This window comes from Convolutriloba macropyga, chromosome 13, assembly GCF_964194025.1.
Source record: "Convolutriloba macropyga chromosome 13, txConMacr16.3, whole genome shotgun sequence".
Classification (NCBI taxonomy): domain Eukaryota; kingdom Metazoa; phylum Xenacoelomorpha; order Acoela; family Convolutidae; genus Convolutriloba; species Convolutriloba macropyga.
In genome coordinates, this window is record NC_134480.1 from 3,443,911 (window position 1) to 3,458,681 (window position 14,771).

The following is a 14,771-nucleotide window of genomic DNA, read 5'->3' on the forward strand; positions in this document are numbered from 1 at the left end:
GCCATTATATGATGAACTGCGGTCAAAAAGTGGTAAAATCACCTTTGTTCACGGATTGAATTGGAAACAACTTAAGTCCCGCGGAAACACAAAAAGGCAGCTTTTAATTTTTGATGATATTTATAATGAAGCATGCAATCAAGCAGAGTTTCTTCAGCTTGTTGTCTCAGGTAGACATCAAAACCAACACGCCATTATTTTGAAACACAATTTGTATCAAAAAGGTCAAAATGCAAAAACAATAGAATTAAATGTCACTTAAATGCTGTTGATGAAAAACCCCCGTGACATTGTTCAAATTGATTGCCTAGGGAGGCAGTTGGGTTGCCGTTCTCTCTTACTATCAGCATATAAATCAGCAACCTCAAAACCATTTGGCCACCTATTGATTGATTTAGATCCTCGATGTGATGAGAAGCTGCGTTTATGTTCACAGATCAACAGCGACGTTACCATTTTTTATTGCTCGAGCACACCGCAGAACATAATCAAACTTGATGAATCGTTCACAACATCTGAGTACTTTAGATCTCTTTATAACTCTTAAACCATTACTGCAAAAAATTTTTCTCCTCCACTGTTCCGAGACGTTTGTTAAATTCATTATTGACTGCGTATTTAACATCATTAAGGGAACAGTTTCTCTAAACCTTGACAACCAAGCAATCAATAAATTTAAAACCTTCGAAAGAATTATTTCCATATTGTGTGACAGGCGTGTGAAAATCAACAGCAAGCGGAAACTGCTGTCAACAGACAAAGGGATCAGACTACTAAAAAATGATTAACGATCCGATTCAAAAATACTTCAAGTCTACAATATGACACAGTCAGCCGCCGACGAATTCATACTAATTTCAGTAGACACTTACAAACAACTTACTACCGCCGCAATTTCCCAACCGTCCGGAGAAGAAAGTACAAAACAAGCAATTCTACAGAACAAAAATCTAGGCGAAAGCGAGACATTAGCTCAATTGAGCATCGCATCAGCATTGAACTCAAAATCAGTAGAATTGCCGGAATCAGGGAGAGAAGACGAAAAGAAAAAATTGTCCCAAGAAGCTTCGCAATTAACCAAAGAACAAGTTGAGTGTGTTATTGATGAGCTAACAAAATCAGGCTTGAGCGGAGGAAAAATTGAACGCAGCAAGACAATAATCAAACTTTTAAATGAGTCAACACTAATAAGCATAGACGGTAACACTGGAAAGCTGCATGGTAACTTCGACGGAAGTTCTTCAACATCAGACCTAATCGAATTTTTGATAAACCTGCAGCTTCCAACGAAAAAAATATCCTCGGAAGATCTCCATATTTTTAAGGAACTGAAAATAGGTAGTCACCTTGTCGGAAACAAGAGCGCAAAACAAGCGGCCTCGTGCGCACCCCAACAACATTCTAACACCAGAGGTCAGCAGCTCCCATGGCTTTCGATGTTTTAAATAACTTCAAAAAAACCTTTGCCCATACAACTATTGTAAGGTTTCTGCTTTTAAAGGCCGGAATTGAAAGGCACCCAGGACCTTCCAAAAAGAAACTAAAATGCGGATCATGTAAAAAGTTTCTTGGAAAAAGTACAAGATTAAGGCCTCTATTCTATTGCACAATATGTGGTTGGGTACACTTTCAATGCAGCGGACTTGCAAATGCCTCTGAATATGATAAAAACACATTCACTTGCACTAAATGCAAAAGCGAGAGAATAGTATCGTCGGCGCTTACAGAAAACGCCGACTATAGAAAAGCTCAGAAATTTTACACACGTATTGGGTTTCCCAGTTCATACGGCAGCGTTGATCGCTTGGCCAAGGAGACAGGCATCCGAAGGTCAACAGTTGAAAACTACCTTGCAACAAATTCCACTTTTACAAAATTTAAACAAGCCAGGCAGCGCTTTCTGCGTCTCAAAGTGCAGTCATACAGAATAAACGAAATCTGGTCTATAGATCTAGCAGATATGCAGTCAATTGCCAGCGAAAATAAAAACGTTAGATATTTGCTTGTAGCTGTGGACACATTGAGTCGCTATCTGAGAGTTGAACCCATGAAGGATAAAAACGCATCAACTACAAAAAAAGCTTTCCAGAGAATGCTGAAATTAGGAAAGAAGAAAATATCTCCTGAAAGGGTATGGGTTGACGACGGAAACGAATTTCTTGGAGCATTCAAAAACTTTTGTGAAGCAAACAAAATTATTGTTTATCAGACTCACAACGAGAAAAAGAGCGCATTCGCAGAGCGAAACATTTGATCTCTAAAGTCTCTTATTTACAAGTACATGAACGAAAGTCACACCACAAAGTACGTTGACCAACTTCCGAATTTTGTTAAAGTTATAAACGGACGTGTGAATCGAGTAACCGGTCTAGCACTGAAGAATGTATTAAACAAACACACCAGTTATCTTGTCTCATTGAACCTAAACGGTAGGCTCCAGAAACCAAAATTTAAAACAGGCGATACAGTACGCATTCGGAGGAAAATTGAGACCTTCCATCGTGGATACAAAATACAGTTTAGCCACGAAGTTTTTCGAGTAACAGAAGTTTTAACATTAGATCCCCCTACCTATAGAATTGTATCTAATGACTCAAATGAAGAGATAAGCGGAAGATTTTATGAGTCTGAGCTTGTTAAATTCCTAGAAGAATGAAAGTACCTGCAAGCACTTTTACTGTGAACCTTATTTCCAATTCCTCAACTGAAACTTTTCCCAACAATACCCTCGCAACATTTTCGAATCTGCTACCAAGAGTCATAGATCTGAACAAATCGAAAGGTTTGTGGCAAGTTGCCCTATTGGAAATATCATGGCCATCAAATGTCAAAAATGTCACAAGTGGTATTGTTGAAATAAACTGTGCCCAAAACGAAGAGAGTGAAACTGATGAAGAAGAGGAAGATGAGGATGAAGCAGCAAATGCGGGTGAACTCGAAGCTCCAATTGAACCAGCGATAAACAAGGAAGTATTCGTACCAATTTCACGAAGAAAACGAAAACCAATATGGACGACAAGAGTTGAGGAGGATCCCCCACCGAAAAAAATTAGCATTCCCCAAGGAATTTATCAATCAGCAGATCAAGTCCTGGAAAAGATATGCGAAAGAGTCTACAATTCCAGAAAACAAAAGACATGGCCTATCGAGTGGTCAGTCAGTAGACATAGCCAACTGTTACGTATCCGACCAGCAGCAGCAAAGAGGGATAGAAGCAACGAAAAGAATCAGGATGAGGAAGCCGGCTTCATAACGGCGGATACAAACACAAGCGAGGATGAAAGTGTGAGCAACGATAATGATAAAACAATCAGGTTGGTTTCGTTGGATTTGAAAAACATACTAGGCGTTGAAGACCTCTCGCCAAATTCAACTCCAATATTTCCTGTAGACATCTCTGGAGGACGCCACACAATGTTTGTTTATTGTGATCTGATTCAAGACGAAATTTTAGGCAACACATTTACCTCACTTTTAAGGACAGTCGCTCTCATAGCAAACACAGAAGACTAGGAAAACAGGAAAGGGAGCATCATCAGCTACCGGTCTTTTTCAAACCTGCAATGGAAGACAGTTGTCAAGTCTTCTTTTCAATCAATATCAATTACCCTCAGAGACGAAACAGGCCAGCTAATGCCATTTTTATCAGTCGGCCGAACATGCTTGACCCTTAAATTCAGACAAGTTCAATGATAGATACCATTTCTTCACTGTATCTATCAAGTAGCAAAGTCAATCAAATCTTAAACAGTTGAAAATCAAACAGTTGAAAACAATTGAAACATTTGAACTCTTGTTCAATCAGTCAATCAATCAAGCAATCAATCAATCACCCAAATAATCATACATAAAATTATTAACCAGCTCAGCCAATAATTAATTTATTTATCCATTCATTCAATCAATCAAACAGTTAGTCAGTCAGTCAGTCAGTCAGTCAGAGCAAACAATAACATACATCACTTCAGATGGACGCTCACTATGATGCTCAAATTGGTACAGTCGGCGGCGGCAGCAGCCCCCAAGCAGCCCATGGAGGACCAGCTCGTCAATTTGGATCAGGAGCAGCAGGGCTTGGAGCACTTGCGGTACGAGTTGGGAGATGTGCTCTACCATTATTGAAAAAGTATGCTTTACCATTGGCCAAAAAATTGGGAAAAAACTTAGTGACAGCAGCAATACCAGAAATTGGACAGGTCGTTGCAGGAAAAAAGAAAATTAGAACAGCTGCTAAGGATTCAGTGAAAAAGTCAATCTCTGAAAGTCTCGCTGTTGCACAACCGTCCAATAAGCCGGCCAGGGCGGCGCGCCGGGTTAGCGGACCGCAGCGGGGGCGACCGGCGCAAAAAGCGCGACCCGTTCCGCCCGAGCGCGTGGCCCTCCCCCGGTTGGGATCGGTGAAAAAACGTCATGACGGAAAAGCGTTATCAGCACCAGCAGGAACAACGATCGCTGGCAGCAGAAAACGGAAGAACGCAGCTTCAAGCGTCACTTCTACAAAAAAAACCAACGAAACGCAGTCGGTCCGAAATTTTTTCAAACATCAAATACTATTAGCAAGCTAGATGATAGATAGCGAGCTAGCTAGCTAATCATCAACCAATCAACCAACCAACCAACCAATCAACCAACCAACCATCATAATCAAGATCATCATTAGTTTTATTAGTAGTAATAGTACAGCAAAATGACGATACAGTCCAATTCAAATTTGGAATTCAAAAGCCTGGCAGACGACATAGCAAACCCGGTTACACACACAGCTTTAGATTTTTTCGAAAAACCGAGCGTATTGATCAATTACGAGAGTGGACATGACCAAGAAGTCTTCCCCCAAACCGGACCAAGGGGACCAACACTAGACTTTGTAATCAGTGGTGACCAGAGAAACTGTATTGACATGAATTATATTCATTTAGCCGTTCAAGCAGCAATTTACAAGCCAAATGGACAGGAAAAAATAGACTACAGTGACGGTGAACCTGTTGTTTTTACCAACAACACACTTCACAGCCTGTTCTCTCAAATTGAAATTTATCTTAACGGGATTTTGGTTGCCGACAGTAACAATACATACCATCACCGAGCATTTCTAGAGACAGAGCTAACAACAAACAGTGACAGTAAAGACTCGTGGACTATTTGTCAAGGTTACGAATTCGATTCAGCTATAGCAGACGGAGACAAAGGCAGATGGTTTACGGATAGGTTGAAAAAAACATTAAATAAAAACTACACGACGGATTTATATGGCGCACTGTATGTTGATTTTTTCACATGTGAAAAATTACTCATACCCGAGGTAGAGCTCCGCATTAAACTTTACCGTGCAAGCAACGAGTTCAGCTTAATTGCACAAGACAATAAAATGTACGCAGCAATAATAGAAAAAGCATCTCTTTTTGTAAGAAAAATAACACTGACGGAGTCAGTACGTCTTTCAATTGAGCGCGCACTCACCAAAGCGCCAGCTCGATACCCCTACATTGAATCCCTTTGTAAAAGTTTTATAATTCAGGCAGGGCAAAACTCATTCATTAAGGAATCGATTTTCGGAACAGAACCCATCCGACGTTTGACCCTATGTATGGTCTCTAACGCCCAATTCAGGGGATCATACAGCACAAACCCCTTTGACTACCAAAAATTTGACCTCAAACGTATTGAAATAGTTCGAGGTAACGGGTTGCCAATTGCAGGGACACCAATTGATACAGAAGACAACACTCGTCTGTATTATAACACGATGACAGCATTGGGTTTCAAAAACGGGGGAAACAAAATAAGTCTTGACGGCTTCGAAAACAAATACATGTCCACCTTTGATTTGACCTCTTCGCAGGAAGCATCGAAAAACTTGACCTTGTTCCCCGAACTTACAGGAGCCCCGATTACTTTGAAATTATTATTCTCAAAAGCCCTGCCGGAAGCAGTTGAAATCTTTCTAATCGGAGAGCGCTTCAGTCAAGTTTTCATGGATAGTAGTCGCAATATTGCAAAAAATCAAACACTATTACATGGATAATATCACCATAGAAAGAGTCTGTCAACAATTCAGTAATTTAAAATTCGCCTTTGGAGGAGTGTGGTCAGCTGATAACTTTCCTCGAATTAAACAAAGCGGCAAAATCCGCTTTCAGATAGTCAATACGTCACCAAAAAAACTTCCTGGAACGCACTGGATACTTATTATTTCTTTCCCATTACTTTTCAGAGCAAACGCAGAAAAGCCTGTCCGGTTCACAAACATAGTGATATGGAATAGTCTTGATATATCAATCAGTTATTTTGATCATCTGTACCGACGACTTGCTAACCTCTACTCTGATAGGCACTCTTACGAAGTGCATTCAGTTGTTTCATCGCCGCCCATTCAGTCTAAGTCGTCAAACCTGTGTGGACTCTACTGTATCTATACAGCCCTTGAGTTAATTTCAAACAGTCATCATTTATCTTTGAACATATTTTTCTCAAAGAAGACCAGAATGGAGACTATGAAACAACTGAAAATTAAAATTCTTAAAACTGTGCAAAATGTTGGACGAATGAATGAGATAAATTTGATTCAATTTTTTAATACAAAGCTGAAAACCAGTTATGTGTTTAATATTATTTAGTAATAGAATTTTACAACTGCAAGCTTTTTTGTTGTTTTCTAATGCTATAGAAGCAGACAGAAAGAAAGATTAAACAACCAACTTAATAATTTAGGTTACATTGAGTGACTGATTATTCCTTCCAATCATTTAATCTAAGAGTCGGAGTCTAAGGCCAGAATATTTTGCCGTCTCCTATATTTCGGCAGAGGTTGATCACTATCACTGCTTTCATATTTATTAATATAAGAAATCTTTTTGGGAGTGTTAGTAGTACTACTAGTAGCGACAATTGTATTCAAATTCGAGCCAAAATCTAGTGCTTCATCACTGTCAACTTCGCTTTCCGAGGCACTGCATTCTCTGGCCTCATTATCTATGAACGGATTACGAGATAGGTCGTCCAATTCAGAAGCTTCCTCTTCCAGATCACTCAAGTCACTCCAATTAACAACTGGCTCATTGTCGTCAATTTCTCGGTACAAGAAACCTGGATCAGGAGGTGCTGAAACAAGAAAAATTGTGTCAAAATCGAAACCTGGAAACACACAAAAAAATAGAAATAACCGAAAGTGTCAGCCGCAGAAGTAGCTGGGCTAATCTGGTTGTTTGGTAAAATTTTAAAAACAGGAGGTTCGCCTTCGTCTTGCATATCACTTTCTTTGCTCTCACTGTCACTGCTCACTAACTCATGCTCCGAAACAACATTTTCATCTACCGGCGGCACTTGCTGTAAACTATAATGTCCATGAGGAAGTGTGTTGATACCATTTAACTCAATATATCGCTTGTCATCAAAACAACTGAGAGCAATTTTATTCGTTGTCGAAACTTTTATCTGGTGGTTATCGGAATGAATTCTCGTCATTGCTGCTCTAGTGCTCTTTCCCGATTCAAGACATTCTAAATACTTGTCGTGATGAAGTGTTTTCTTTACGCACTTTTGCACCCCTTTAGCGCTTTGCTTGGTCCCACTTTGAAATTGAATGCTGTACATTTTTGATCGGAGTACAACACATTCCTGCAAAATTTCTCCGTTCAATTCGTCAGTCATGGTCAGAGGAACCTTTTTGTTAACCGGATCATAAAGTGGGTGTAAAGGCGGGTAATCACTAAGGTCCAATAAGTGTTTGAAACTTTGCATGTCTTCATACAGGTCGTCAGTTTCAATGCGGTACAACAAGGAATCAGTATCTTTGTACGTAACACAAATTTTTTCACCATAACGCGGTTTCATTTCATTATAATGAAAATGATATAAAGCCAACTTAGATAAATCAAGAATTGCGGCACCCACAGGGGTCGGTTTGTCCCATTTAATTTTCGGAATAGAAGAGTATACAGAACACAGGTGCTCATTAATGATTCGAAAAGATTTGAAGGTAGGCTTAGCAGTAAGTTTCTTGGCCTGGAATTCTTCTGAAACGAATTGAATGTTTTTTCTGTTTCGTTTATTTTCCATCGTTTTTCCGAAACACGCATTTGACATCAACTTATAAAAATTCTTTTCGAAAGGTGTAGCTGCTTTTTTTCGCATTTCAGTGTTTTTCTCAATGTAGGGTGACAGCCAATTCGACTGATTGAACTGAAGTACACGATGAAGCGCAGTAACCTTGAGACCTTGGCTGCAATAAAACTTCAAGTTCTCAATATGACAAATGTAGCCTCGTTTATCAAAAAGAGTCTCAACTAGCTTTGGTACAGGCGCACGATTTCCCGCAAACTTTTTGCTGTACGGTGAGAGCCAATCATCTTTGATGAAAAGTTTTTCTGGCGCAAGAGGAAAATCGTAATGTTTATCATGAATAGCAGGAGGGTAGGTTAGATCAACTTCAACAAAAAAGCCAACATTATTGTCAGCTTCATATTTAGAGAACAACTCCTCTACAGAACTACACTCCAACCACTGATAGCCATCCTTCGGTAACTTTTTCATCATAATTCCAGCGTAAAGCGAAGTGACGTCAAAGAATGCACCATATACTGACACTTGGTCAGGGTTATAGGTGCTCAAATATTTATTGTTGGCTTTGAAATGCCGAAGAGCACCAACGCCGTTAAGCCCACCACGAATAGCCTTCTCGCAAAAAAGAAGCATATCAATATCATCGACTAAACTTAATTGTACCTCGGTTGTTACCAGCATAGCATCGCAGCTCAAATTTGGAGCACTGTAAAAATACGCGGGATCTAAGCGATACACTGAAATACACACAGTTCGGAACAACTCGAAAACATCAGCCAACAAATAAACATCTATTTGTAAATAAACGTCGTGGTAATCCCCGAAATTGCGGCATTCCAGCAGCTGATACATTTCAACTGCTTGCGAATACATTTCGGGAGTAACGTCAATTTTTCCAGTTAACGTGTTTCTCCACTCTTCACCGTATTCCGGTAGAGCAGCTTGAAATTTTTCTTTTGAATCCAAAAACGAGTAGGGGAAGATGCCCTTGGCTCTAATTTTTTTGAATTCGTTGTCATTAAAATGTTGAAAACGATGGCGAAGAAGCTTCAAGTCAGAATCTTGAAGAGTTTTTGCAAGAGCGTCAAGGCTAGAAGCCATGAAGTTAATACTATCTAAAAATCGAATTTCGTGACGAACTGTTTTCTCAACTCCGGCCTTGTTGATGTAGGAACGGACAGGAACGTGAACTGAAAAAGATATGAACGTCTCTTCGGTCCGGGAGATGGCTGAAAGTTGTTCGTTATCTTCCAACTTCAGGTACTTCACAATATGATGTGCATCATATCGAGAAAGATTATGAAAAAAGACAGGAAGGAAAGATCCGACTGTCACTTTTAAATTACAGGAGTTGTGTGCAACACCAAAAATTTTTCCTGTAACATGACAGTGGTGCACAACTTTTTCTTCAGAACTGTCATGCAGCTCTCCAGAAAAACTTTTATGACAAATACAACAAGGCTCCATCCAATTCTGTAACATTTCTTGTTTACGAGTCTTTGACATGTTTAAAAATCGAAATCGTTGACGTTCCGTGTCGGCCCATCTCACCCACGATCTTAAGGTATTCATTAATACAGCAATGCAGTCATCTCCACGATAAAACTTTTCCATTTTTACATGTCCAAGGCGCACGTCAACGAGAACAACACCGAAGCTGCACGGGTACTGATTTTCGATTACTGTTGTGGAGGCACCACCGCTATTTAAACCACTTTGCATTTGTTCTGCAGCCAAATCAAAATCTTCAGTTTTAACGTCAAAAGCTTCTAAGTCAGCATAAACTACGAACGGACATTTAAATGTTTTATGCCAGTTCTTGAAAGAAAGCGTTGTTCCTTTAGCAGCCATTTCAATAATCTGCGGTTGTAGAGAAGAACACAAGGACTTGTGAAGTGAAAATTTGTCACGTGCAACACTTTGTAAACAAACTTCGCAAAACTTTCGCTCGTTGTTTTTGGAGTTCGCGGTGTTCGTTGTTCGCAGAAGAATTTTAAGCACACGATCTAAGTTTTTAATTAAACAATAATGCCAGCTGTTTTCGTCCGACAAAAGCAAAAGATGAATTCTACGAGCAATGCCAGTATACTTAGATAAATAAACCGGAAAAATATTTCGTTTTTCCAAAGCATAAACGTTTATTTTGAGATGATTATCTCTTTCAAATTTAGGAATATCGGACAGGGCCATTGGCATTTTTCTAGGATTATATATGAGAAAACTCGAATTATTTTTGTAACTTTGTGGTCGCTCCTGATTCTGCCTAACAGGAAAAAGAAACGCGAGAATAGAGTAGATAAAACACAAATTATCCCTCAAATTTTTAATATTGAGCAAAGACTTGCGCTGATTTTCTAAAATAGTAGGCGTTGGAATATAAGACCCAGCACGAAGTGGAAAATATTTTGATAACTTGAGTTCAACCATGTTTAACCGGTCAATAACCCATCCGCTGCCTGCAGTGCAAAAAACGTTAATTTTCGTGAGTAATTTATCAACGTGAGCAAAATATTCATCTGATGTGAAGCAAGTGGTCACACTCTCCAGAGGACTGTGAAAAAACGATATCGTGCTTTCTTCGAGCAAAGGTTTTGTAAATTTCACTTCTATACACAATCCTACCTTCGCAGTAACTATTTCTGCCAAACGGTTTGTAATAAAATCTCTAATTGCCATCTCGTTTGATACTAGAAACTCAAAAGGATCAAAAATTTGGTCACCAACAATTTTGAGACGATAGGATTGAAAATGTCCATTCACTGCCTTTCTCTCCCTCTCCAACTCAAACTGCTCAGCCCCACTTGTGGATGGCTGCGCCAGCTCAACACCAGGGAGAACAGAATGTTGTGACCTACAGTGTCCCTTCCAAGACTCCTCACTCCCAAAGAAAGTATGGCAAGTGTTGCAGCGAAGAGTCCTCGGAAACTTGTGCACATTCTTGAGATGACGCACCAAGTTTTTGGCCAAGGTGAAAACTACCTGACAGTGCCCACAACTGAAGTTGCTTTCCGGTAGATTAGAATGCTTTTGCTGTCTATGCAGAGCAAGATCTTTTCTGCTCTGGAACGTTTCATCGCAGAAGTTGCACGATATCATTGAACCCTACGTAAACGTGATCGGTATTTATTGCAAAACGAGCTTAAAATTTTTCGATGGCATAACAAGGCAACGATCAACCCCTTTTTCACTTCTAAGTTTGATACCTTGAAGCGAGGTGGTTTGATGTATTAGTAAATTCAAGAATTTGCAATTAATAAATATCACCGGAGAAAAAATTGGGCATAAATTACCCCCTAGTGAAGTGTTTTTAAAATTGGGTAACAAAGCACACTTTAAAGCAGGAAGTATTTCCAAGTTTCAAAACAACTGCATTAAGTATTGATCCGAAGTGCACACAAATTGAGCATAAATTAACCCCTGAAGCTGTATTTGGAAAAAATTTAGGGAGGTTTGAGAAACCCCGATGTTCAGTTTTTAAAAAGAATGCACAACGAAACACAAAATTGAAAAATTGGGCATAAATTTTCCTCTAGAACAGTGATTTAGGAATTATCAAATAACTGAATAGAGTTGTTAGTATCAAATTTGAAAAAAATTGCATTGACCAATGAACCGAAATGCAAAAATTTTGAGCATAAATTAACCCCTAGAGCAGCTTCTAGACAAATTCAATATTTTAAAAAACGTGCACATTGAACAGAAGTAAAAAAAATTTGGGCATATGTTAACCCCTACCGCAATATTTTTCAATGATCAGACAATCAAGCAATTTTTGTTGCTCAAGAATCGATAAGTTTTAAGCGAAGACAATATTGTAAAAGGCATCAGAAAAATAAGGCATCTTAAAAAAAGGAGTGTTTAAACACATCCTGGCTTCGCAGAGCTTCAACTGCAGAATTGAATTTATCTAAGACAACACATACCCTTTCTCTGTGTGTTGAAATGAATTCTTGACGCGTTGATTGGCTCCAAACCCAAATAAGAATGAAAGCTGCAGGACAGTATCGTCTTGTTGTCGCAAAAACGTGTTCCAGATGCAGGCTAGTTGTTGGAGTTGGTTGAGTCTGAAAGTCGAAAGCGGTCCGCAGGATTATTATTTAGAAAATGAAAATTTGCGAGCGGAAAAACCTGAAATTTTATCGGAGCGAAATCTAGTTTGCCGACTGCTTAAGATTATGAATACTAACAAAACTTGAAAGATGTTCTCCAATGCACCACAAAAGAAAACGCCGATGACACCCCCTAAATGGAATGCGCCGCAAGGTAAAAACCGTAAATTGCGGTTATAAATTTCTCTTCCGTCGAGATACAGACTTATCTGAGATTGATAACGGTTATAAAAAGCCCACAAATCGGCAAATTACCATCCTAAGCTCTTTCACAAAAACAAAATTTAAACTTAAAACTAAATACACTACAAATGTCTGGTTATCTGTTTGAATACCAAACCTCTACGCGCTTTGTGAGAATTTGGAGAGAAGATAACACGGAGGGCGCAACAATTGAAATATCGCTTTATAAATATTCGAACGGTGAAAGATTTTTGTACCAAAATCTTACATTACCTGAAGAACATTTCAGGTCCCTAATAAACACGGTGATGATGGACACTGACCTTATCAGAGTTATCACTGAGGGCAAAATCAATGCAGATGGACGTCTCGTGATACATATTGAGGCGTGCGAAAGAATGCGGCTTGATTCAAAGAATTGCGAGGTGATACGAGACATCAAAGGTAGTATCGCACTTTATAATTTCAGCAATATGTGATATTAGTCGAAGAGTTGAATTTTAATTAAGATCCTAATTCACCTAACCCTATACAGAAAACGATTAAAACAGCTTTCGTGAGTTTAATTATGTTTCTATTTAGATAACGATAAAGTCTACTACCGACTTTCAATGAAGTATTTCGACCCCGATGACCTGATGCTATCAGTGTTCTTCCAAATCAAGAAATTTGAGAACAAAGGCGAAATGTGGGAGTTGAAATATGTGGCTTTGGGACTTCGAGAATTTACAGCCCTTCTAAGATACAATAAAGAAGGTCATCGAGCAACTCTCAAAAGAGAAAAGCCAATCGCAATAGTTAAGCCGAGAAAGCAAAAGATCATTAAAGTGAGAGCAGCGCCCGAAGATGACGACGTTATTGTCTTACCGTCTGACGAAGAAAATTATTGATGAAACTTTTGATAAACTCGATGATAATTTGCGCATAAATATTCCCTATACCATGAAAATGCTTTCTTATACCAATTTCGAACCATTTCGTTAATATAATTTTCTAAAGATATTGCTATTCAAAGACAAGTAAGCTAAAGCATTACACAACACAAAGCTCAGACAAAATTGTTTAACTTACTTGAAGTTAAAATTAAGGAACCGGTTTTTGATTGTAGATAAAAAGCTAAACGTTGCAAAGAGAAAACGAAAAAGTACACATACGGAGTTTACAGTATAATAAAATTGTTCAACAGAGGTTTGATATTCAAAGAAATTGAACAAAGTTGTATACCAAGCTAACTATTCTGTTTGGCAAATGTCAATGGTAAAGATAAAGTTTGAACGGTTTGAACTAACCTTGTGAGAGAACCTGAATAAAAGCATTTATAAAACATAAAAATCATGATCCTATGGCCCAGGTGGTTAGGCAGCATCTAAAATACAAAAAATAGTTGTTAGAAATATATAGAAAGTGGTTTCGAGGCTACTAGAGGGAGGGATCCTTTTTCTGTGCGGTAGACCCCCTCATTTTCCACTACTTATAGTTCATCTAACGCAGTGGTTAATTGTGCTGGTCGCTCTTGGAATTCCAAATTTTCATGCCACACATTTGCTACCGCTTATTCCAGACCGATTAAAAACACGACATCGTCATAATTTCTAAATCTAACAAACAACACAATTCGATATCAATCAATCAATTTTCTTCAGTTCGGTATGTATAATCACAGTTCTTTTCCTCGCCATAATCACTGTCGCCAAAATATTGTCACAAATTAGACATTAACACCAGGAAGTCCACAATTGAAGACATCATGCCCCGTAAGTGCGCTGGAAACAGCCACAAAACTGTCGATTGTGCGAAAGATTGCGTGTCAACATCTCAGTAAGTTTTCTTCATGTTCAGAGTTCTCTTCCAAACCACGGGGTGACTTTCTTCTGTCTAAAACGGATAAACAGTTCTCTCTTCATCAACAATTCCGGTTATTGACCTTGAGTTAGTAATGGTAGCCGACCCGACTACCATCGGAGGAATAACTTTCGAATGACAGATGCGGCCGTGAGTGATTCTATTGCAGCCATCGTCAGATGAGGGGGGGGGGGGGGGGGGGGGGGGGGAATGGCGGAGGAAAACTTCACAAATGGGGCTTCATAAGACGTTGGTAAAAAAATTTGGGGTAGGGTAACAAAAATCATTAAGAGGCTTCAAATGACGTTTTTCTTTAGAGTTTATTATATAGCACTATAACCACTAACAAAATTTTAAGTGAAAAAATTACAGCAATTTCGTCGAGCTTTTAACTTTTTGAACCCTTCCCAAGTTTATTGTGTGCATATTATTTGCACCCCCCCCCCCTTATAGACCTCCGCATAGTTGAACATATAGAACCTCCAATTGCGGTAATTTGATAAAGCCAAACTATCAATTTAAGTTGGGTCTATGATGAGAATGTCGAAACATTTTGCCTACCCAAAGAACGGGGAG

At 39.0% G+C, this 14,771-nt stretch overlaps 1 protein-coding gene across 1 annotated transcript in view; it reads right to left on the reverse strand.

Annotated features, from left to right (window-relative positions):
- Positions 1–13,933: 13,933 nt before the first annotated feature.
- Positions 13,934–14,771, reverse strand: part of LOC142352305 (pleiotropic regulator 1-like) — a 52,443-nt gene continuing 51,605 nt past the window's right edge. Inside the window, exon 9 of the mRNA XM_075404837.1 lies at positions 13,934–14,228. Coding sequence (XP_075260952.1) covers positions 14,169–14,228 — 60 coding nt within the window. The 3' untranslated portion in view covers positions 13,934–14,168. The remainder of the gene's footprint in view (positions 14,229–14,771) is intronic.